The 26,920-nt window shown below is 37.3% G+C and overlaps 1 protein-coding gene across 7 annotated transcripts in view; it reads right to left on the bottom strand.

Moving 5' to 3' along the window:
- Positions 1-26,920, bottom strand: part of Smg6 (SMG6 nonsense mediated mRNA decay factor) — a 217,887-nt gene that overhangs the window by 63,047 nt on the left and 127,920 nt on the right. The window contains exons 14-15 of one of the 7 annotated variants that reach the window (XM_063249642.1): positions 4,867-4,935; positions 4,318-4,522 (exon numbers count right to left, since the gene is read on the bottom strand). The exons of 5 other annotated variants lie outside the window; for them this stretch is intronic. In XM_063249642.1, the coding sequence (XP_063105712.1) occupies positions 4,502-4,522; positions 4,867-4,935 (90 nt within the window). In that variant the 3' untranslated portion in view covers positions 4,318-4,501. Of the gene's footprint in view, positions 1-4,317; positions 4,523-4,625; positions 4,936-26,920 lie in introns of those variants that run through there. One more of the 7 variants, XM_063249641.1, reaches the window with a different exon arrangement.

Here is a 26,920-nt window from a genome sequence, read left to right as displayed (position 1 = left end):
ACATTCCAGTTTCTTTTCATGAGAAGCTGATAAAGAATGGTTATGGGGAGGGCAAGTGTATTAGTCAGCCTTACTACTGCTGGACATAATATTCAGCATCCACAATTTGAAGGAGAAAAGATTTAGTTTAGCTCATTTTTCAGGAGATTCAGTACATGGCTGTCAGGCTCCAAAGCAGAAGGGTATAGTGGAGCAGTGCTGCTCAGTTCACCACAGTGGGGAAGCAGAGCAGAAGAGGGCCGGAGAGGAATAGTCAAGGGACCACATATATAATAGTACCTGAGGTCCTATCACTATGATCCACCACTCAGACACACCCAGGAGCATGCTTTAATAATCTGCCAGGCAAGGTGATACACGCCTGTAATCTCAGTACTTGGAGGATTGCTGCGAGTTTGAGACCAGCCTGGGCTAAAGTCAGCTCAAGGCCGGCCTGAACTGCATAGCAAGACCCTGTCTCAAAAAGACAAAAAACAAAACAAACAAAAACCCCCCAAAACTTTAATAATCTGTTATGCATTTCTTTTTTTGTTGTTGCACATTTTTAAATGCAATGAAGTTGACACATCAGGATTAAAGATCACAATCCACCCTTTGTTAGCTTCACATCCAAGCAAATCTCCTCTAATACCACACAATCTCCAAATAAAGATAATAGCAAGTTCATAATTTCATGCAACATAATACAACTATTTTACTTATAACTGGAATTCCAATAATCCCATCCTGAAAGTCTCAACAGCTCTATTTTTGAAAAGTTCAAAAGTCTCCTTCTGAGACTCAAGGAAAATTCTGAACCCTGTAAACTTCTGTAAAAATTGAAAAGTTGTGGCTGGGGATTTAGCTCAGCGGCATAAGCGCCTGCCTTGCAAGCAGGCAGTTGTGAGTTTGATCCCTGGTACCGATAAAAACGAAAAAGACAAAAAAAAAAAAAAAATTGAAAAGTTATCTAATTCCAAAGCACTATAGCACAGGGTAAATATTCCCATTCTAAAAGGGAAAAATAGGGGAACAGAAAAAGAATCAGACCAAAGCAGGACTTAAACTCAAGAGGGTTGTTAAGTCCTGTAGTCCCGTATCTGGCATCTAGAGAACACAGTAGAATAATGTCAGTTCCAAAGGGCTTGGATGGTGGCTCCTCGCCTGCAGTGTTGCTGGTTGGAACACACATGCCTTTATTCTTCAGGTGGTTCTGACAGCCTATAGCTTTTTCAGCAACTCTTCCATATTCCTGATATATTCACCACATCCTGGGCTTCTTTCCCTCACTTAATGTACTACCCTCTCAGGGAGACCTTGTCTGTCCTGTCAACCCTCCCTTTGAAATCTGGGCAGAAGCTTTCCTGACTCCACAATTCCCAAATTCTGCATGCCAGTAAATCTGTCTGATGTGGATAATGCCAAGGTTCACTGTGAGTAGGAGCAATAGCCAGGAAACCTTTGAACAAGGCTGTAGTAGACTTTAAGTGCCTGTATGGCTGGGCATGATGAAATGAATCCTAGGAAATCCATTCTGTTTTTCAAGCAGGGAATCCCAGAACTCTTTTCTAAAAAAGGAAACAAAACAAAACAAAACAAAAGAACCGTTGATACTTTTGTATTCTAGAGCCTACAATGGGTAGGGTCTTATTGACTCCTGAGATGTCCTCAAGGCATCTTTCTTCTTGTTCCTATACAAAGTATTTGGTTTCCTTTTAAAGGTGCTAATTTCTTTAGCAGTCTCACATCCTTTAGCCCTAACATTATTTCCAGTTCTTTCCTTGATCTCAAATTCAAGGTTAGTCTAAGCAACTCAGAAAGACCCTTTCTCAAAATAAAAAGGGCTAGTGTTATGGCTTATATCTAGATATTCTTCTAAAACTTCATGTGCTAATAGGTGGGGCTTTGGGGAGGTGACTGAAACCTGGTTTTGTACATTGGATCATGAGTGTGTGTGACACTGGATTATTTGGTTTAGCGTAATTCTGGGTGTAGATGATGGATTTACTGAAGAGGGAAGACCCATACTGGGCGTTGGTGGCACCAACCAATAGATTTATAGCCTGTATGGAATAAAAAGGGAAAGAAGAAGGAAGCTTGCTGCTTTCTGTCTGCTATGCCATGGAATATTTCTTCTCTGTCATGCCTCCCTGCCTTGGAACCAGCTAACTATGGACTGAAATCTCTCTATGAGCTAAAATATATCTTTCATCTTTTAATTTGTGTCAGATACTTTGTCCTAGCACTGAGAAAGTTATTAAGACAGTTGCAGATGTAGTTCAGTTTTCCTTGGGTTCAATCTCCAGTACCACAAAAAAGGGGGGAAAAAGGCAAAAACAAACAAACAAACAAAAAAAACAAACCAAGACAAAGTACAATAATGGGACAGAGGACAAGAAAGAATATTTATTTGATGAAAATAGGCAAATAGCCAGTACGTGTATAAGAATATATTCAATATCTTTTTTTTTGGGGGGGGTACTGTAAATCAAACTTACGATCTCCTGCTTGCCAGGCAGGTACTGTGCTTATATCCCTGGCCCCTATACTCGTATCTGTAGTCATTAGGAAAAGTGCAAATCAAAGCCGCAATGATATATTACTTCATTAGGGTGAACAGGATTACACACATACAATGAGCTTTGGTGAAAATGTGGAAAAATTTAACACTTGTACACTGCTATTAGAAATGTAAAATAATAACTTCTGCAAAAAGAACTCGATGGTTCCTCACAAAATTAAATGTAGAATTACAACATAATTCAGCAATTCTACTTTTAGGGACATATCCAGAAGAGCCAAAGCAGATACTGATACATCAATATTCACAGCAGCATTATTCACACATCCAAACAATGAAGACAAAAGTGTCTATGAGTAGGCTGAGAAACAAAATGTGTGCGTAGTAATAAAACTCTCACATATGCTGCAACAGGGGGCAATCTCGGAAACATGTTAAAAGGAGAAAAGCCAGACACAAAAGGACAGATACTAAATGATTCCACTTATATGAGGTACTTAGGCTAGTGAAATTCATAGAAACAGAAAGCAGAACAAAAATAATCAGGCATCAGGAAGTGAGGGGAATAGAGAGTTACAGCTAAATGGGTGAAGAATTCTCTTTGGAATGATAAAAAATTCCAGAGGTGGACAATGGTGATTGTTGAATAATGATGTGAATGCAGTTCATGCCACTGAACGCACACTTCTGTTTTGTTTGAAACAGGGTCTCATTATGTAGTTCAGACCGGCCTTAAATTCACTGTGCAGCCTAAACTGGTTTCAAGCTTGTGGAGACCCTCTTGCCTCAGCCTCCCAAGGGCTGGAATTACACGTATGGGATTTTAAACTATGCCTAGTTTAAAATGGCAAATTGGATTATATTATATTTCCACAGGGTTCCAGTCTGTTTCAAATGTTCAATGTGGTTAGCAGCATTCAATGTGGATGCAGAGCAGTATGAAGAACTACAAAAAAAAAAAAAAAAAAAAAAAACCAACCTCTGCACACTAGGAGTAGAAGAGAACCCCATTTATCTAATAAAAGATGTTTACCAGAAATCCATGGCAGGCCAGGAAAGGTGCTACATGCTTATAATTTCAGCACTTATAAAGGTGAGGCAGGAGCATTGCTAGGCCAGCCTGGACTACATTGTGAGATCCTGTTCCCTCAAAAAACCCAAACCAGCTGGGTGTGGTGGCTCATACCTGAATCCCAGCACTTGGGAGGCTGAGGCAGAAGGATTGTTGTAAATTCAAAATCAGCCTGGGCTTTAAAGTGAACTCCAGGGCAGCCTAAACTGTGTAGTGAGATCCTGTCTCAAACAAACAAACAAACAAACAAACAAACAAACCCAACCCAAACCAAACCCAAAGAAAGAGAAACCTATGGCAAATATCAAATCTAAAATGCACTTTTAAGCCTGGTGTGGTAGTAATCCCAGCACTTGAAGGCTGAGACAAGAGAGTCATGTGTAAATTTGAGACCAGCCTGGGCTACAAAGTGAGCCCAAGGCCAGCCTGAACTGAATAGCAACACCCTGTCTCAAAAAGACAAAAATAAAACAAACAAACAAAAAAACAACTTTAAAAGGGTGCTATTAAAGTCAGAAACAAAATAAGGATTTCTGTTATTATGGCCACAGTTACAGAAATGATGGGACAATTCATTAAGACTGGTAGATGTAAGATCAAAAGAAACATTCATGTTCACAATATTACCAGTTAACTAGAAAACACAACATTGAAATTAGAAACAAAACTATAATAGTTTCATAGGAGATTATAAAACATCCTTAAAAGGCATAAAAGAGAGCCAGGTGTGGTGGTGCAGTCTTATAATTCCATGTCTGTACTCCGAAGGCTGAGGCAGGATTGTTGCAAATTCGAAGCCAGCCTGGGCTATGTAGTGAGGTTGGTTTTTTTTTTGGTACCAGGAATCAAACTCACCTTACACTTGCCAGGCAGATGCTTACACCACTGAGCCAAATCTCCAGCCCTCATGTAGTGAGTTTAAGGCCAGTTTAGACTACCACAGTGAGACCCTGTCTCAAAAAATAAAAAGGAGATGGGGGAGGCATAAAATAATACCTGAATAATAAGATAGAATATCTTGTTCACAGATATACTGAATTTTGTAAATATAGTCATTCTCTCCAAATTAACTTTTGAATTCAGTACAATTACTAACAAAATTCCTACACAGATTTTTGTCGAGTTTGAAAATTTGATTTCATCAGGAAAAAGAGCTGGGAAGAGCCAAGATGTTTTTGTAAAATATGAAGACAGTGGGAGAATTCTTCTCTACTAATTTTAAGGACTTAGGAATCAGAATGGTGACATTGACCTGTCCATTGAATCAGAAAAATAGAATACTTAAAAAACTGACCTGGGGCTGGGGATTTAGCTCAGCGGCATAAGCGCCTGCCTTGCAAGCCGGCAGTCGTGAGTTCGATCCCTGGTACCAATAAAAACGGAAAAAATAAATAAATAAATAAATAAAATAAAATAAAAAACTGACCTATATGCTGTATAGGAAAATCCAATTTACAAAAACAAATTCCAGGTGGAACAAAGATGTAAAATTGAAACTTTTGGAGGAAAAAAAAATATAGGTAGTTTTTCCTATGTAAAATTGTAATAATTGTAGTATTTCAACGTAACAACAAACTAGATTTTAAATAAAAGATTTTGTACAAAGATAAAAGTAACCCTTGAGCTGAGTGTGGTGGCCCATGCCTGTAATACCAGCACTTGAGAGGTTGAGGAAGGAGGATCGGCATGAGTTTGAGGCCAGCCTGGACTACACAGAGAGTTCAGGGTCAGCAGACTTACAGTGAGATCCTTCTTGTCTTACCCTCACAAGAAGAGAAATCTTGGGCTTCACCAAATTATAAGTTTTGGTGTATTATTAGGGCAACTGACTATACAATAAATCTTTAAGCATATTAGAAATGGATTCAATGGTCTCTTATAATTAAAACTGTTTTATCATGGAAAAGTTCAACCATATACAGAAGCAGAAATTGATATAATAAATAAATCTGATATCATCACTCAACTTCAACAATTACTAATACATGGTCAATACTGCACATCTATGAAGAATTTCTTTTCTTTCATTTTTTATTTTATGTGCGAGGGATAAAATACAGAGCTTTGCACATACTAAGCAAGCATTTTATCATGCAGTTATATTCCCAGTCCAAGGAGAATTTCTTAAGACATAAAACATAAAGGAAATAGCTGATAATTTCTATATAAAAATATTATAAATATATTTAAAAGTTAAAGTACAGATTAGAAGACAGACTTGCAATGCACATGCAATGCCAGACTTACAATGCCAACAAATGATTCACATATAGACTTACAAATAAGATGACCCAATCAAGAGCAGTACTGAAAAAACAGGCACAGGATAAGAATACAGATTTTCCTTTTTTGTGTGTGATTCTCCTGCCTCAGCCTCCCACTGTGTTACCACTCCTGGTAAACTGTAGTTTTTATTATAATTATTCAGCAGGAATAAAGACCCCTGTTTTGAGTCTTATGAAAAAGTGTTAGACCTAGAGACTCTTAAATAACTGTATCATTTGATGAATGAGAGACAATATGAAACAAAGGGAAAACATTGTATTAAAAATAAAAAATGCCTGCTGGAGTACAACTGGCTACTTATCTCCCAATTTCCAATCTTTCCTTTTTTAGCAAAAGAAATTTGGCATTTTGCTGGGTATATTTTTGTTCACTCAGTATCTAATCTTCTCTATAGGTAAAATAGCCATATGACCATGATAAATAGAAGTTTTATGTAAATCCTCAGAAAAAATGATTCTTTTTTAAAAGTGTGGAGGAAAGCTTGGCTTTGTAGCATATACTGTAATCCCAGATACAAGGGTCTCCAACCTTGGCCACGGAACAATAGCAACCTGTGGCCTATAAGGAACTGGGGTATACAACAGGACGCAAACAGATGAGTGAAACGCTACCTGCATTTACAGTGTCTACCCATCACCTGCATCACTGCTTGGGCACCATCCCTTGCAAATCAGCTGCAGCATTAGATTCTCACAGGAGTGTGAACCCTATAATCAACTGCATGACAAGAATCTAAGATATGTATTCCTTACAAGAATCTAATGCCTGATGATCTGAGGTGGAGGTGAGGTGGTGATTGTAAGCACTGAGGAGCAGCTGCAAATACATACATAAACATTTTTAAAAAATCTTTTTATTAGTATATGTTTGTAATACATAACAATTACATATATTGTGGGGAACTGGTATATATGTACCTAATGCATCTCAATTTTTCCCCCCTTCTGCCATCTCCTCTTTTGCATCAGATTCATCTATTTTATTAAGTCCTTATAAAGTTGATTATGATACATACAGATTAACCAAAAAACATGAAACACATTATGCCGAATCAAGGTAAACCTTTAGTGCTGTATCTATGCTGGATTGCAGTAACTTTTTTTCTGTCTCTTTTTTCCTATTATCTGTCTTTTACTTTGGAATTTATTTATATATTGAGTTTCTCATAAAAGAGAAACTGGGCAATGTTTAAGCTTGTATTCTAATTAGCTTCACTTAATATTATGATCTCAAGGTACACCCATTTCCCTATAAATAATTCAAGTTTATTCTTCTTTATGGTTGGGTAATGCTCCATTGTGTATAAGGACATTTTATCTATTCATCTGCTGATGAACATACAGGCTGCTTCAAAGATTTAGCTATTGTGAACTGTGCTGCTATTAACATGGCTATGCATACATTACTGTGATATGATGTTTTTAACTCTTTTGGAAAGACATCTAGAAGGGGAATGGCTGAGTCAAGAGAAATTTCTATGTTTAGTTTTTGAGGAATCTCTAAAATGACTTCCATTTCAAAAACAGATTAACATTACCAGAAAAGTTTGACTGGACAGAGACCATAATAAATCAACTCCTTGCAGACTCATAGCAAAACCCTATCAGTAAGTGGCAAGGGGTAATCATGTGGCATCTGGTGCCAGGTTTCATAGTAGCAAGTGAACTGATGTACTTTAACTGTACAGCTGTGTCTGGTGGTAGGCTTCTCAGAATCTGACACTTATTTTAGTCTGTGCATGGCTTGCCCATTATTTTATTTACCATTTCTATCCACCTCTGTACTGAGCACTTGTGTCAGTTTTGGTAAGGCCACAAACTAATCCTAGCCAAAATGAGTGAGAAAAAACAATGTCACTGGAGTGCTTCTTTGAAAAGGGGGAAAGCTCTGGTGTAAGAAACTTAAAAGTGGGCTGGGGATTTAGCTCAGTGGCATAAGTGCCTACCTGGCAAGTGCGAGGTCATAAGTTCAATCCCTGGTACCGCAAAAAAAAAAAAAAAAAAAAAAAGAACCTTAAAAGTATAAGCAAGAACAAAAATGTATAATACCTGTGAAACAGGAAGAATTTGTCCAAAAGGAAAGGGGAAGTGAGGGAAGGTGGGGAAGAAGGACAGGAAAAGAAAAATGAGAAAAGAGTAATATGGAAACAAAGCTTTGTAAATAAGGAGGGGAAGAGGGGCTGGAGGGGAGGGGAATGGGGAAAGAAGGAATCAAGATATGTCATGTCATGTACAGGTACACATTTCCTATGATGAATGTGATTATCATGTATATCTAAATTGTATCAATAAACTTAATATTAAAAAAGGGAGAAAAGAGCCAATGATGAAACAGCAGGAGACACTAAGATTGCCAACAAAAAGCAAGCTGCGTTTAGGAGAAAACACCAAGAGTTCTTAAATTATGGGTTGACTACAACAGGTGATTTCACATTCTTCAAGCTTTAGTGTGTGTGTGTGTGTGTGTGTGTGTGTGTGTGTGTGTGTGTGTATGATGGCCAGCTATCCAATAAAGCCATGAACCCTTCAAAAATCCACATGGAGATCAGGTACCTGTATTAATAGACAAGCTTCTGAAATTTTTTAAACAAAAAAAATATGAACATGAAGAACAGAAGCAATTATGGAAGGCCACCATTTCATCAAATTAATCTACGCTGAGAGCATTACTCTTAGTGGCTAACCATGTACTAAGAAGCCCTTCAGTACTGGCGAAGAGGTGATTCTGCCTCCTGCTATGGACATTTGTCATGAACTTTTGTCATGACCCTAAATCCCTAAAAAGTCTGCACTTCCCTATTTGGACTTTGAGTCTGATGATCTTCTTTCCAGAGGAATAGATACATATGTTCAAAACTAACTGTCTCTGTCTTGAGTAAGGCAGACCAGTAACAGGGCAAATTTTAATAAAACAGATCCAAATAGCTGCATTCATGGAATACACACACACACCCCAAAGATGATTTGAGTTCTGAAAAGGTCAGAATCTTTTCTGGACTTCTAGACAAAAAACACTACCAATTCAATTATCCTTTTTGATACATCACATGTATCCAATATAAGTTTAGTATGTTCTTTTCATTAAATAAAACAGGCGGAGAAACAGGCATGTTCTACTCTTGGGGGAAGACCAACCTAAAAGAAATGGCCAGAATCACTGTGAGATTATGGGAAGCTTCTTGGTGTAGTAAACAAAGCTGTCAAAGTAAGCCAGCTATCAGCTTGAGGAATCAGTAGATTCATAATAAGAGATGAAAGGTTAGTTAAAGTAATACTGCAGGTGATTTAACTAAGAAAGAGTTGGTATTTCTCATCTAGTTAAGTCCTCAATGGTTGGACGATGGACAATTTACTGGCCTGCTTCACCTGCCTGACAGCCTTAGATCTACGTATTTCATCTCAGGATGAGGCCACTTCTCTCAGGTTTCTACCATCAGGTACAGAGAGCAGATTCAGGTACTCCAGAGATGGTATTGATACACAGAAATGTTTTCTCAGTCAAAAGACATATGTAGAACAAACACCCTGACCCTCCTGACCCCTCTAGGCTGCTACTCAGGTGCTAATGTTTTAGATGAGAACAAGTATAATTCCTTCAAAACTCCTTGATGTGATTCCAAGAAATGATGTGACAGTACTTGATGTAGCTTTCCCTGAGAGGCATACTGTGTGTGACATTTTTCAAATGCAAATTGGCATTACTCACTGCAGTTGTCAAGTTTCTTTAAAGGAACAGACAACACTTCCCTCTGAGCAATAGTGTGGCTGAACCTAAGTAAGTGAGAATGAAGGGACAAGGGACACCTGGAAAATGACCTCTGTGAGCAGGGGACCTGACCTGGATAGAAACTGATGGAAAATGGAAGTCTCCAGCTTTGTGGATTCTCTGCTTGAAGCAGACCACCATGACTGATACTGGCTGATTTTGTAAAGAATGTAGAAATGTTTAAAAAATTTTAGAAGCTTGTAGAAGAATGTAGAAGTCCCCTGCATCTCCAATCAGATCTCTTTTGTGTTAGGGCAGGAGTGTCTGTAAACTAAGTCACTCAGCTAGCCTCACTAGCTCTTATATGCCCCCATGAGAAAGATACACAGACCCACACCAGACACTTAGGGATGTCACAGAAGTTTCACGAAGTTTACAGTCTAACGTTCAGTACGCAGTCTTGAAGACATAACAATGGTGAGAGATCACCCTATAGAACTGTGTTCACACATGTGGAAAAGATGTGTACACATTCTAGGAGTTGTTACATTACAACTTGGAAATACAGTTATTTATCAGGTAGTGTGGTGGTGAGGCCTTGGAATTTCAAAAATGAGGAAAAACAATGGGAGGTAAAATCAGGTAGTGGCTGAAACTAGTGAAAACAGAAAGGAAGTTTAGGCTTTCAAATATAAAGGCCAAGGAAAAGAGGACAGAAAATTCAAACATGCCTAGATTAAGAATCCTCTCCCCATCTACAGGAAGTTTATCCTTAACATCTAAATAGTCATGTTTTAAAATCAACAAGTTTGCTCGTTTTTAGCTGCCACTGACCAGAACCCCCAGTGGGTCTGGCCCACAGTGTAGGCAGACTGTGCCCAGCCGGACTAGATGAAGACATGCAGCAGGAAGCCAGCCAGCCAGCCAGATCCCTCGCTGCTTTGGGAGTCTGAGCAAATGTTACCCTGCTATAGGACTAGTAGTCACATGCTTTAACCCTAACAGCACAGGACTGTTACCAACAGCCCTGAATCTCAGTCAGTAGATCTAAGAGTAAGTGGTCTAGGACCCAAGGGTACTGACTCCTGGAATGAGAACAGAAAACTACCAGCAAGTTCAGCACGACTGTTAGTGTCTACTACCCTTCTCCCTCCCTGTCCACTTTGGTTGCATATTCACGTCCACAGTAATATATTTTTAAAATCTGATATAATTATCTCCTAGAAATTACTGTATGTAGCCTCCTGGGATCTAAAGCAATTAAGTAAAGATAAATTTCTTTCATGGAGCAAGCTGTCAAAGGATGAAGCAATTTCATTCCCCATTTGAAGTGGAAGCTTTGGGTCATGCACGGTTTATTTGAAACAGTGCCATCACCTAAAGCTGCTGATCTTATCTCTAGCTTGTTCTCCATTTCAAACTGCTGGAGATATGCAGTGTGGCACTGCCTGAAGTTATGACATCTGGCTCAAGGCCAGAAAAAGAATAAGCCAGCTCCTTTTCTAGGTTTTGAGCAAATGAGGACAAAAATCATAGTAAAAGAAGCAAACTACACATGGGAAGTGTTAAACCCTAAAAAGAGGAGATATTCCACGGGCACTGAGTGTGACTACAGAGGCACCCTAACAATGGAAAAATAATGGAAAAATAGGTATGAACGCCCCCCAAAGGGCACAGAGTAAAATGCATGCCAAAGAAACGTTTTTCTTGTCTGGGGACACCAAGTCAAATAGTTGGGCATTTTTCACATAAGCTTGGTAGACAGAAAGAATTGCAGGCTGACAATCAAGAGCGTAGGGTTCTAATTATAGAACGCTAAAGGTAGGTGTGAGATTTTACTAGAAAGTTCCTGTTCACTAACTTTTTAACTGTAGCTGACATTTATTTTTAAAAATTTCTCTAGAACCACACCATATTTATAATATATAATGTGTTATCTAAATAAAAGCACCAATTCTTTTCTTTCCTAGTATTCAAACTTTTTAAAGCCATTGAAACTCAAGTAAAACTCAAACACATCTGAGCGTGGCTGAGCAATGTATCTAACATAGCCTTGAAGAGCTTAACTGGCTTCCCAGTGTTAATGCACTGGGATCACTTGGAAGCCTGTTGGACCAGATTGCTGGGCTCTACCCTCGAAACTCATGGGTCTGAGGTAGACCTGCAACAGTACAGATGCCTAGCTGGATCTGATGCTGCTGGTATTGGAAGAACAAAAACCAGTGATATAGGAGTTTGGTCAGGATGATGACTTAGAACCACAGCATTTATACAGTAGGCACAAGTACATGCAATATTTCCACTTAATTTAAATTATTTTTCTGTATGTCTGTTGAAATTTTTTTTTTTTTTGGTATCAAGAATTGACGCCAGGACCTCATGCTTGCCCAGGCACTGTGTCGCTGAGCTACATCACTGGCCCTATCAGCTGAATTAGCTACATGTGGATATCTAAATTTTAAATTAAAATTTCTCTTTATCAGTTGGATGAGCCACATTTCTAGTATTCAGTAGTCACAGAATGCTAATGGCAACTGTACAGGATGACAGAGGAACAGAGTGTTTTGGGCTGCAGACACAGTTCAGTGGGATAGTGCTTGACTAGGATGTGTGAGGCCTTGGGTTCAATGTCCAGATCCACACACGTACACATACATGCACAAGTTTTCATCATCACACAAAGTTCTGTTTCACAGCACCAGTCAGCAAAGTACCTGAATGCGCTTGTAAAATATTTGTTTAGCTTCAAGAAAAGAGAATTTAATTGGGCAGGAGGGTGCACACCTATAATTTCAGCATTCGAGTGGACTGCCATTAGTTTGAGGTCAGCCTGGGCTACACAGTGAATTCAAGATCAGGTTGAACTACGGAGCGAGACCCTATCTTGAGATATAAGAGGTAAAAAGAAATAGTCTATGATTCTGAGAAACTCTTTCTAAAAATCAATATATGAGAAATGTAGATGGTCGGACTGTTAAGTTTGAGAAGAAACATCTTAATGAATGTTTTATGACAGAGAAAACTCTAGGAATGATCTGGAGAATAATTCTTCTTTCTTTTTGCAGTATTGAGGCTTGAACCTAGAGCCCTGTATATGCTAGGCAACAATCCTACTATTGGAATATGTCACTCCTGTTTTTATGTTGAGATAATGTCTTACCCAGGCGGGACTCAAACTTCTAATATTCTTGCTTCAGTTTCTCAAGGAGTTGGGATTACAGGCATGTATCACTGGGCCCAATTAGAGGACTATTATTCATTAGGTAGGAGACTGATCTTGATATCTTGTTTGCTCTTTTTTTTTTTTTTTTAACTTTTTATCGGTACTAGGGATCGAACTCACGACCGCCTGCTTGCAAGGCAGGTGCTTATGCCGCTGAGCTAAATCCCCAGCCCCTGATCTTGATATCTTGTAAAGGGCCTCTCAATCTTTTGTAATTAATCTGACTCAATTTTCTTTTCTTGTTTTTCTTTTTTTCTGGCTGGAGATTGAACTCACGACCTTGTACTTGCCAGGCAGGTGCTTATGCCACTGAGCTAAATCCCTGGCCCTTGATTCAATTTTACAATTATTATTGCTCACCACTTATTTTTGCATATGGAATAATTTTCTTAAAATATGTATTTTGGGTAGAAGGAACTTCCTCAAGAATGTTTCAAAAATAAATCTTCCCACTTTTTATTGTTTAAAATGTCTTTAGCATATTAAAGCACAGATAATAAAAGAAACATTAATTTGACTTCATCAAACTAAAAACTTTAAGAAGCTAAAAAGATAGCCAACATAGAATGGGATAAAATATTTGCAAACAATATATCTAATATGAGACGTATTTGGGATAAACAAAGAATACCTGTAACTCGACAATAAAACACAACCTAATTTCAAAAATGGTAAACTATATGAATATATGATTCTTTAAAGAAGATATCAACTGGCCAGTAAGCTTAAGAAGACACTCAACATCATTAGTTATTAAGAAATGCAAATCAAAACCACAACACCTAACCCATGAAGATGATTATAATAAAAAAGACATAAAAACAAGTGTTATCTATGTGTAATGGTACTTGTCTGTAATGCCAACAGTTAGGGAGGCTAAGGCAGGAGAATTCCAAATTTGAGCTCAGCTTAGGCAGTTTAGCAAAACTTTACTGTGCATAACAAAACAAAACAAACAAAAATAAAGAGAAAGAAAGAAAGAAAGAAAAAAAGAAAAAGAAAAGATAGACAGACAGACAGATAGGCAGGTTGGCTAGGTAATTCAGTTTGAAGGCTTTGGGTTCAATCACCAGTACAGAAAAAAAAAAAAAAGTTGATGTGGAAAAACTGACCATTTCAACACTTGCTGCTAGTAGTATGAATATAAAACTACATAGCTGCTTTGGAAAACAGATGAATCTAGAAATTTCTCATAAAATTAAACACAGAACTTATCACATGACCAAACAATTCTATTTTCAGGTGTATATTCAAGAAAAATAAAAACATGTCTACACAAAAAACTTGTAGATAGATGTTCATAAAAGTACTATTCAAAATAGCCAGAAAGTGGAAACAATTCAATGTCCATGAACTGATGAACAGATATATAAGTGAAATCCATACAAGAGAATATTATTCAGCCATAAAAATAAATGAAGAACTGATATATACTACAATATTATGAACCTTGAAAGCATTATGCAAAGTAAAAGAAGCCAGACAAAAAGACCACAGAATTATAGAATTCTATCTGTATGAAATGTCCACAATAGGCACATCCAGAAAGACTAAAAGTTGATCAACAGTTGCCAGGAGTTAAGGGAGAAAGAAGTGGCAATCTGTTTCCTTTTAGTTGGTACGTCTCTGCATTGCCCAGGCTGGTCTTGAACTCCTGAGCTCCAGTGATTCTCCTACTTCAACTTTCTGAGGGGATGGGACAACAGGTATTATTAAGTGTTATTTATTTTTGAGGTGATAAAAATGTTCTAGAATTATGACAATGGTCACTGTTGTTTTATTCTACATATAAAAACTACTGAATTGTGTACTTTTATTTATTTATTTGGTACCAGGGATTGAACTCACAACCTTACACTTACCAGGCAGGAGCTTGCGCCACTGAACTAAATTCCTGGCCTTGAACTGTGTACTTTAAAAGGGTAAATTTAGTCAGCCATGGTGGCAGGCCTATAATCCCACTTAGAAGGATGAGGAAGGAGGGTCACAAGCTCAAGAATAGCCAAAGCAACCTAGCCTCTGTCTGGTAAAGCACCCTAGATTTGACCCTAGGGCAGAAGCGAATTTGGTAAGATATTTAACAAATGAAATAAGGAGATTAAAATGTCTTTTATTTTATAGTTATCAAATAATCAAAGCTTTCTAAGCTAAAAGTTTTAAAAATATATACTCAGAGAATTTCCCTAATTTAGCAAACGGTAAAGATATTCAGATATATGAGGCATACAGGACTTGAGCTACCTACAACCCAAATAAGAGCTACACCCAGGCATATAATAATCAAAATTCCAGAAATCCAATATAAGAACAGAATATTAAAAGCTGTCAGAGACAAGAAACAAATCACTTACAAGGGAACACCCATCAGAATTACAGCAGACTTCTCGGCACAAACCATCAAATCACAAAGAACGTGGGGGGAAATAATTCAAGCTTTGAAAGATAATAACCTTCAGCCAAGATTGAGATATCCTGCACAACTATCCCTGGAAATTGATGGAAAAACAAGTGCTTTCAGGATAAAGAGGAACTAGGGGAATATGCAACCACCAATTCAACTCTACAGAGAATACTGCAGGATATTCTAAAAAAGAAAAATACGAAGAATCCAGAAATAGTGGCAGAGAGGCCACAATGAATGGAGCAGAAAACAAAATGAAGAAGACAAACTGACAACTAATGACAGAAAAAGTGCTCAAGAGAAATGAGGCAGAGAAGATTGGACGATAGGAACAGCTATCTTGGAGAAAACGACATCATAATAGGTAGTGCTGAGTTGGTATCATCTTATTTTGAAGTCCCATCAAGCTTTTGTTCTTCTGTCTCCATTGGTCTTAACATGTATCTTATTGGATTTTATAGTATGTGATAGTATAAACAAAAACTTTTATAGACAAGGAGATTATACCGAAACCATAGTTCATTATCTGTTAGTTGATTCTAAATACCCTGTAATACTGTCATTCTCTTGAATGGTTTTACATTGTGTTGATATTATTGATGCTACAGTATATGAAGTTATACTCAAAGATCTCAAGGAAAGAGACAATATGGTAACTACTTTTATGTCGGGATTATCTTGTGGTGAAACACTAATTTGCTTAAATGGTTATGTTTTGATCTGCACTGTTTAGTTGTTATGCCCTCTTTTATCTCAATCTCCATTTTATTATTTATTTTTTTATTTTTATCCTTTTAATTAAAGGAAAAATAAATTTTAAAAAAGCAGGATATATTATAGTAACCCACTTTGATATTCTATTAACTTGATTTGAAGCCCTGTATTGCTCTCACCATGTTTTGACTCATGTTCTTCTATTCTGCTTTGCTTGATAGTACCAGGTTTGAAAGTTTAGGCAACAGCTGTGAAGATAGTGGGATTCATTATGATGCCCATATTGGTTGACTATTATCTACTTTTGAAGACCTGTAATGTCTCCAATGTTTTGGTTTTGTTCTTTACTGTTTTGTTCAATTTTATTATAACTGATGATATAGGCAATTCTATTTGAGATAGCAGGAGGCATTATGGTAACCATTGTTGATCACCTTGTATTATGTTTTTACATTATCTATTATGTCCACCCTTTTGATTTAACCAATTTTGTTCTGTTAAGTCACATTTGGTTTTACTCTCTTCGAAAAAAAGTAATAAGAACTGTGAGAGCAATAAAACCCAAAATGTGTAATAGTCATTGTACAAAAGAGAGGAAAAGAAAGTACTCTAAATGGCATAACTGCATGTAAATTTAAGTGTATAAGATAGACAATGATATTACTGAGTTTTGTTGGATCATTGAACAGAACTGTTCGCAGTCTCACTGAATGTCCACTTTATATGCTTTAATCTTGTAACTTGAACAAATATTTCTAAGATGACAATATGTAATCCATTAAGTAGTGATTTCCTACTGTTTATTTTTTTCTGAAATTTTGTATAACTTATACCCTTTTTCTCCTTAAATAAAATAAATAAATAAATAAATAAATAAATAAAAATATATACTATTTTCTTTGCATTTTATTGAGGTGTAACTGAAGTATACTAACATTACACATTTGAAGTTTAAAATTCATCGGTTTTAACATACATAAAACTGCGAAACCACACCACAGGCAACATAGAGAACAAACTGATCACTTCCAAAGACTTCCTTATTCCTTTTGTAACCTATTCTGCCTCTATCTCCATTTCCAAGCTACTATTTGATACACCGATTTATTTTAGGTCACTATAGTTAGAATTTTCTAAAATTTTATATTAAATGGAATCACACAACACTTTTTTTCCCCCATAACACTCTCTTTTACCTGATTTCTTTTACTCAACATAATGAGATTCTCTCAACAGCACATTCCTTTTGATTGCTACATGGTATCCCATGTAGGGACATATCAGAGCTTGTTTATCCATTCATCTATTGATAGACATAAAAATATTAAAAATAAAGCTGGACTAGGAATATAGCTCAGTGGCAGGAGCACCTTCCTGGGAAAACTAAAGTCCTGAGTTTGATTCCTGGTATTAAATCAATAAAATCAATAAATCTATGAAGCTATGCTCAACTATTTCAAAGAAAGAGACATTATGGTAGTTACTATTAATTATGGGTTGTCTTGTGGTAAAATGCTGCGTTACTTGCATTGTTCTGATCTGATCTGCTTTGTTATGTCCTCTTTTGTCTTAATCTCTTAAAAAAATAAATCAATAAATAAAGCTGCTTGAGGCTGGATGTGATAGTGCATGTCTTCAATACCAGCACTTGGGAGGCTGAGGCAGGAGGGTCATTGTGAGTTTGAAGTCAGTCTAGGCTACAAAGCGGAGTTCAAGGCTTGTCTAAAATACACAACGAGATCTTGTCTCATTAAACATACAAACAAATAAACAAACCCAACCAAATAACCACAAAACAGCCTGAACATATGTATATAGGTCTTTGTATAGACATTTACTTTTGTTTTTTATGTTATCTATGCTTTAAAGACAGTTTTTCTGGGAATGACAATTATTTTCTCTTAGCATATTGAATATGGGCTGATTTCCATGGAATTTTTTTTATGGGAATTCTTTATTTTATTTTTTGTCTTTTTGAGACAGGATTTCACTATGCAGTTCAGGGGGGTCTTGAACTCAATTTTGTAGTCCAGGCTGACCTCAAACTCACAAGGATCCTCTTATCTCTGCCTCCTGAGTGTTGACATTACAGGCATGTGCCACCACATCCAGCCTCAATTTTTTTGTGGAGGTGGCCAGAAATTGAACTTAGGACCTTACACTTGCCAGGCAGGTGTTATGCTGCTGAACTATATCCTTGGCCCCAAAACTAGTTTTTGTTTACTGGAAAAAAAAATTCTGGGCACAGTGGAACACACCTGTAACTCTAGCGACTTGAGAGGCTGAGGCAGGAGGATCAAGATCATGTATCTCAGTGGGATAGTGCTTGCCTAGTATGCGCAAGGCCCTAGACTCAATCCCCAGTGTCAACAAAACAAAACAAAGAAAAAAACCCCTGAACCCTGGAGAAAAAAACCCCTGAACATTGGAGAATGTACAAAACTTTTCCTTATTAACACATGCAGATATTAATTAAAAAAAAAACCTCTGGGTACAGTGGAACACATCTGTAACTCTAGCTACTTGGGAGGCTTAGGCAGGAAGATCACGTTTGAGGCCAGCCTAAGCAATTTAGGGAGAACCTACTTAAAAATAAAAAAGGGACTGGGGATATAGTTCAGCAGCATCAGAGTCCTCATTCTATAACTGAGATAATAATGCAACGTCTTTCCAGGGTTACTGTGAAGATAAAGGGAAAAAAATCTGGGTTGGGGGCATAGTGGTAGAATATAAACTTAGCTTGTATGAGGCCTTGTATTTAACTCCCATCACCATTTAAAAAAAGGAAACAAAGGAAAAGAAATAGGAAATGATCTATGCACGGTACTTAGCAAGGTGGCTGGTACATGGTAAGTACATAATTTCATAGTTGTAATCATCATCATCATCATCATCATCAAGTACATCTAAGCTCAGAAAATTAGAGGCTTCTCATCTTGTGTTTCTAGAGATAGGCCTTTAGAAAAATTCATAGGGTCAGAGTAAAACAAAGAGAAGAATTAAGAGGTCTTCAGAGATTCCAAAATTCAGTATCCCTCTTGACCAAATCCAGCAAAACTACAGAACTAAAAAACAAAGGAGATAACTGTTTCTTTCTTTGGTGGCAGCTCCCAGTTTATCTAACAGCATCTTTGGTTCTCTGAACAAAATGAAAAATATTGTAATAACTTGGATAGCAAAGCTGCATTGAGAGCACTATGCTTATTGTATAAAAAAAGAAAGTAAGCCCCTAAGAGATGAAGTCTTATCGAGATCTCTCCACTACCCTCCAAACTTTTCCAAAGAAAAAGTGCAGATAACCTACCTTTGGACCAGCAGCCATAAGGGAAAAACCCATTCCTGATTATCCATTTTACATTCAAGTAAGGAACTGTGTGGTGATTAGTACAGTTATGGAGGGCACCATTCAACCTGAAGTTTTGACCAGTATATATTTTAACTTTTGGCAACTGTACCTGAGGCAAATTATGCTCATTCTACATCTTAAGTATGTTTTGCATCCTTCAGTCATTCAGAGGTTACCTTTTCCCCCAAATATTTCTCTTTTCTGAAGCAAAGAAATAACAGGAGAAAGAGTCTAGAAGATATGATTAAATGAAACAAAATAATGTATGTTGAAGCTCACAATCCCAAATGGAGAGAAGTAATGCACAAATGTAATTAGTTACAACCTGTGAGGTATGCAGAAAGCATAAATGTCAGTGGCTGGTACTTAAAGGTAAATATTTGTTAGACATATAATATATTGATTTCTCTGTGAGCAATGGAACCAGTGTATCCATACACCTAAACAAAGCTGTCCAGACCTTGTGATGGGAAAGCCACATCAAGGACCTGACTCCCATCTGAAGTCAGATGGCTCCACATGCTTGATGATGAAGAGCTATTACTAAGTAGATAACCTGTGCTCTGTTCTCCTTACCTACTAAAGAAATTTGTAGCAGAAGATTGTAAATTTGTCTATGGTCTGGTTTGATGAGGAATTTCAGCAACAGTGGGCTTAATGGCCTGAGATAATAATATCTATATTGTACTTTCATAAAATATTTACAAGGTACTTTCACAGTCCTGACCTCCTTTATTCTTACAAAAAGTCTTAAAATTTGGGTAGGGCAGTTATAGGTTTCTTTGTTTTACTGAGAAAAATACCAGAGTCCAAAGAGGTTATATGAATTACCTAAGACCACACAAGTCACCTAATGCAGAATCAGAATCCAGAAGGTAGACATTTTCTTTTTTTTAAATTTTACTCTGCCTTTGTCTCAAAGGAAAAAAGTTAATGCTCTGGCATTACAAGGTCTACCAACTGAGAAAGCTGAAATTATCTTTTAAAAATATGTACAATATGAACTTGTTTAGCATGTACAAGGTCCTGGATTTAATTCCCAGCACCACACACATGCACGTGCACAGACACACACAGAGATGTTCAACATCACTAGTTATTAGAGAAAAGCAAAGTCAAAACCACAATGAGAAAGTCAAAGTCACTTCATATTCATAAGAAGGCTTAAACAAAATAAAAATGCAAACAAAATCCCAGAAAATAGCATGAGATGGTGAGAATATGAAGAAACTAGAACCCTTGCACTGTTAGTGAAAATGTAAAATCTTATAGCTGTTGTGAAAATGGTATGACAATTCTTCAAATATCTAAAGACAGACTTACCATGAGTATTTTGCCTTTGGTAATGCACCCAAAAGAAACAAAAGCAGGGTCTCAAAGACATATCTATATACCTATGTTTACTGGCACATTAATTACAGCAGTAAAAATGTTGAAGTAACCCATGCATCTAATAATGAAATATTATTCAGTTTTAAAAGAAAGGAAATTTTGATAGAGACAAGCCCTTTTTTTTTGGAAACAGGCTAGCTTCAAACTTGCAATCCTCCTACCTTAGTCCTATGTAGGTGAGATTATAGAAATCAACAAAATGATCCAGTAATTTTACTTCTTGGTATGTACCCAAAGAATCAAAAGCAAGGTCTCAAAGAGGTGTCTGTACATCTATGTTCACTGTAGCATTATGTACAACAGCCCTAAGGTGGCTTACCTCCTATAATATGAATACATTTTCAAGACATTACACTCAGTGAAATAAGCCATATAAGGACAGATACTACATGACTTCACTTATATGCGGTTCACAGAATATCAAATCCATAGAGACAGAAAAGACAATGGTGGTTGCCAAGGACTGAGGGGAGAGGAAATCGGGGATTATTATATAATGGGTACAGAGTTTCAGCTATGGATGATGAAAAAAGTTCTGGAGATGAATAGTGGTGATGACTGCACAACAATGTACTTAATGGTACAGAAACACAGTTTTAAAATGGAAAATTTAATGTTATATTTTTTAACACAATAAAAAATAGAATGAACACGTTTTAAAGAATAGAACTAACTAGAGGAAACTTTTTCTTCCTAGCTCTTCTCCCTCTTAAACCATTTGATACAGGCTTTTTGCAACTTCTGATTAGCAAGACAAGGAAGTACAGATAAAAAGCTATCAGTGAACCAAGGGCTTCCCTGTAACCCTGGCACATTTAGAGCAAAAAGTAATCTAGGCAGGCCTATAGACACTCCTGGATATTGTGGTCTGATTCTTAAGACTGAAAAGAATCTACAGCTCTGTTTGCATGTACTCAGTAAAAAGGAGAAACAACAAAGGACTCTTTCAGTTAGTTGTTAGTCAATGGGTCTGACCCTTTATCAAAGAAAACTGACTCTTTTTAGTCTTATAAGGCTAAAACTTTCCTTGTATCAAAATGTAAGTCAGTGGTAAAGCACCAACACCAGCATTTAAGTTCTATGTCCATAAAACTTTAATTGTCCTATAGGGAGGATCCTGTTCACGTTTTATAATCCTGAAGGTAGAACTGACTGTTGCTCTCTGCCTTAAGAGCTAGAAAGGACACAGGCTGAGTTTTGGGAAGAACATCTTTTCTGGCCTATTGCATTCATGGTTAAAGGTCAAATATCAAATGTGTTAGACAGATACTATTAATATTCTCTATTCTGTTCATCAATATCTTCAAAAAGTAGAGCTATATCCTCATCCAGTCAAGGGTAGTCAGTTTCTCTGATGCTTATGTTCCTTTGGCCTTTAGATGCTACAGAAGTGATGAGACTCAACTCTCATGGCCATCTTGAGATGTTTTTTATATTTTACATTTTATGTTGTTTCCCAGGCAAAGATAAATAATGAAAGATTTCTGTGTATATGTATAACACAAGCATGTTTTAAAAAAAAAAAAATCACAAGCAGCTCAGGATATAGCTCAGCGGCAATGCCTGCTTGGCAAGCATGAGGTCATGAGTTTGATCCCCGGTACAAAGTAAAATAAAATAAAAATCACAAGTTAGGCATGGTAGTGCATGTTTATAATCCCACCACTTGGGAAACTTAGACAGGAGGACTGCCACAAGTTCAAAACTAGCTTGGACTACATAGTAAGTTTAAGGCCAGGGTGAACATAAGACCCTGATTTAAAAACTTTCCCCAATTCTCAATCCCAGATTTTACTTCAGTATGAAGTAAGATTTTTTCCTTTTTTATTATCCATAATCCAGGAGCAATGCTTCCTTCTACTTTCACCTGTACATCTGTTTTCTACAGAGTGCTGCTGCCTCAAGTGAGATGCGTGAGGATTCTATAGATGCTGGAGAACAAGATGCAACAAAAATGCTTCACACCTGGCTCCCAAATTACAAGAACGCTGGACTGAGGCCAACATAAGCTGGCACAGCACCAGGTGAAATGGACATCAATTAAGAAGCCTGTCATCTTTCAAGACTACAGGGTCTTTTTACATTTCTCAATTCACACTGCTACACAAACCAGCCACGGCACCCCTGGTAGAGTTTTCCAGATGGGATCATTTCCCTTAGATACTACATTTACAGACTTATTACAGAACTTGTTTTTAACCCCTAACTATTATTCCATGTTAGAATTATCTTCAACTGATTTGTCCTCAGTAAAAAGAGAAAATTGTACCTCCCCAAATGGAAAAAAAAAAAGTTTTAAGTCTAACGGTTGCTGCTTTGTTTACAAAAAGGCCTTCAAATAACTGAGATTAGTGAAGGGTCAGAAATTCTTCTCTGTACACATCACTGCTACTGGGGTCAGAAGCCAGACAGCCCTTTCCAGGCCCCACTATCCTTGTAAAATGGACAGACCTCCAGTACTAAACCAGGCCTCCTCTGCCCATCAGATGTAGGATTAGTGATCCATGTCATGTCTAGAAAAAAAAGAAATAGCTAATGACTATTCAATGGTGAGTACTGTTTAAGGAAAAAAAACCTCAATAAGAATCAGCAATTAAAAAGTGACAATATTTTAAAAAAGGGACAATATTACACATAGCATCTTCTCTTGACTTTTGTCCAATGAGACAGAGGATATATTCTCTTCTCTACCTCAGTGGGCTGCTCTGTCTGTGGAAAGAATTTCATACAACATGAAAGAGTCCCATGATAAATAAATATCTCATCCACACTTAATGTATGTTCTGAAAACTGATTTCCACTGCCTCGGGGGGCTGTTTGCGCCTGCCTATTTTGTTTTCATGGCAGAATCCTATGTGGCAGAGCCCCCAACAAGCTCTGTTGATGCTTGTTTGCAAGAGTCCAGCTGGAGATGAAAGTAGACCCTCCAAGTGGGCAACATCTTGGATGTTATCACTTTAGGATTTGGGAATGCCTGCTTACGAAACGTGAATCATTCTGTGACACATTCTGAGCAAGAAGCTAGAAGCTGGTCTGTCTATTCTGCTGAAGTCTGTCAGAGCTGTAGAGGTTTCAATGGGTATAAAGTGGTGGCAGGAAGTGAAAAGACCAGTTGAAGTAAGGGCCCTGAATCTGTATCATGGGTGGGGTTAGAAGAAAAGGAAAGGACTGAAAAAGCTACAGACATCTGTCTGCACAACTCAGTCTTGGCCTGCCCTTTCTCTCATCTTTTATTTTAAATAAACAGTTTCAAAAAGGGTGGTCCTCACATCTTTCTGCTAATTAAGGTCTCAATTTTCTTGCTTTCCTCTACCAAGAGAACCTAAAATCTCTTGCGTTCAGCATTCAATCAGTCAAAACTCAGCCTCTTAAGTTAAAGACAAGGCCCAGACTAAGGAAAAATATTTGAAACATAACATATGTGTACTTATCTATGTATACACATGTACACACAAGCATGCGTGCACTACCTAGATCTGGAATATCCAGGTACCTCTCAAGACTCAGTAAAAAAAATAAATAGAGGGGCTGGGGATTTAGCTCAGCGGCATAAGTGCCTGCCTTGCAAGCAGGCAGTTGTGAGTTCGATCCCCGGTACCAATAAAAAGGAAAAAGACAAAAAAAAAAAAAAAAAAAAAAAAGAAAAGAAAAGAAATAGAGAAGGATTTGAATAGACACTTCACCAAAGCAGATACACAGATGGCTAAGAAAAACATGAAATGATGCTCACCATCATTAGGTATCACAGATATTCAAATTAAAATCACAGTAAGATACCTATCAGAACAACTCAAACAAATAAACATGACAGCACCAAGTGCTGACAAGGATACGTAACAACTAAAATTCTCATATACTGATGGTTGGAATGTAAAATAGTACATGAACTCTGGCAAACAGTTTGGCAGTTTAACAAAGTTAAACATAGACGAACGCAAGAATCATCCATTCCATTCCCTAGATATTTATCCAAGAGAAATGAAAATTAAGTTTACACAAAAACCTAAAAACAAACATTTATAGTAGTTATGTCCATGATTATCAAAAACTGCAAAACAGCTCAAATGTTCAATTGGTGAATGGCTAAACTAGTATGTCTATATGGTGAAATACTACTTTGCAACAACAAAATGAATACTGATAATAGATGAATGAATCTATACTGACATAGATGAATCTCAAATGCATTATGCTATGTGAAAGAAATCACCTCTAAAAGTTGTATACTATATGATTTTGTTTAATGACTGTTATGGTTTAAAATGTCCCCCAAAGATTCATGCATTGAAGGCTTGATCCTCTAGCAATAATATTTAGAGATGGGGTCCACAGGAGTAATTAGGCCATGAGGTGGCTAACTCCATCAGTGGGTTAATTGTTAATGAGTTCACAGCTGACTGGACTAGGGCTAGGAGGCGGGGCTTAGGTGGAGGAAGTAGGTCACTGGAGATGTGCCTTTGATGGATAAATTTTGTCCTCAGTTCCTTCATCTCTCATTTGTACTCTTTTTTTGCTGCTGCCTATCCACCAAGAGGTGTGCTGCTTTACCCTGAAATCAGGGGCAACACTAAAATAGACTCAGCTTTCTGTTGGAATAAAAGAAATTTTATGCTCAAATTTTTTTACAGAAACAATACAATCTCTTTTTATATAGATAAAAAGATATCAAGTCCCAACCTCATTTTCCTCCTCCCCTTTCATTTCCTGTCTCATTTGGGCAGAAATCTCTGTTTCTACCAACAGCAAAGTGTATGCAAGTTTAAATCACAGGAAAAATTAGAGGTCTAGACTAACTGAAGGCCTCGTGACTTGAACGGGTTAATGTGCACAGAACCTAATATAAATAAATCCGCAAATACATTTTAATAATAAACATCTGCCAATCTCCAATTACATACTCTAAGAAATTTCTGCCATGTTTTCAATGAATGAAGTAAAAAAACATAAAAGTATTTTTGTAATAATAAAGCTTTGGGCTGGGGATTTAGCTCAGTGGCATAAGCACCTGGCTTGTAAGCAGGTAGTCCTGAGTTCAATCCCTGGTATCGATAAAAAGGAAAAAGACAAAAAAAAAAAAAAAAAAAAAAGCTTCTTTTAATATCATCTAAAAACGAAATGATAGAAATGGACATTTTTCAAAGATTGAAAGAAAAAAATATACTCCTAAGGAGATCATATCAACATGGGAGCAAGCAGGTCATGTGGATACAGATATGTGCTATGGAAGTACTAGAGACCCATGAAGGCATTTAGTTTTAAAAAGAAGATATTCTCACTTCCACCATAGTGGCTGATCCTCAACACCTCTGCTTCATAGCACAGTTTCTTTAGTACTTCTTCAAGGGAAGAAAATACTTGGAAATTGTAATTGAGTTACAAACTCAGCTCCTGCCTTCAAGAGCATAAGCATGCAAGCACATGCACACATATAAATGTAGAGAAAGGGCCTTTTTATTTAAATGGAGGAAGCTGCCATGTCTACCTCTATAAGTAAAAGTATTAATCATCCATCGTCTGGTTTTAATCCACATGCTCCTGATCCTGCATCTGAATGTATTGTTATCAGGGGAAAGAGCATTTCTGTTCAATCTTATTCATCAGCCAAAAACTTGAAAATGTGAAAACCACATTGGTGAGGTACTTTCTTAGGGACCCAGAAAATTGTGAGCTGAGCTGCTGCTTTTTTACTGTTTTCTTTCCTTCTTTTGTTTTTTAAAATGATGAACAAATGTGAGTTTCAGGGGGTCTGCTGGAAAAACAAGCAACAGCTCAAGTTACAGGTCCTTTCATATCTTAGAGTGACACTATCCTCAGGGAAATTAGCACTTTCTCATCTGTATTTCCAAAAGGGGATCCAGGAATACAATCTGATTGACATCAGCCTGTCAGATGCAAGCTTGGGCACCCAGGTGCATCCCTTACAAGCATTCACAAATGAAATGGCAAGCCCAAACAGCGAGTTTTCCCTCGTCTCCATTCCTCTGGTACATGCTTTGCTAGCAGTAAACGCGAGGGTGAGGACTGAAAACACAAAAAGCGTCTGTATGAGTCTAAGCATGCTTTTCACCCTGGCTGTGCTTGAGACCTTTTCTCCTTCTCAGGCTTGCCCGTAAAAGGGTCCCAGAACCCGTATGTGTGCTGTGTACCTTCAAAGCCATTAGTCACAGCCTTTGTGGCCTCACTCCAAACTATGCATGGGGCCACCCATGACACAAAAACTTTGGCAAGTTTAGGGATAGCAAGAGCAGAAGAAACCACAATACGCCTGAGACTCCCAGGAG

This window comes from Cavia porcellus, unplaced genomic scaffold (assembly GCF_034190915.1).
Source record: "Cavia porcellus strain 051 isolate PalLab524CR breed Dunkin Hartley unplaced genomic scaffold, mCavPor4.1 scaffold_6, whole genome shotgun sequence".
Lineage (NCBI taxonomy): Eukaryota > Metazoa > Chordata > Mammalia > Rodentia > Caviidae > Cavia > Cavia porcellus.
This window is presented reverse-complemented; position numbering and strand designations above follow the sequence as displayed.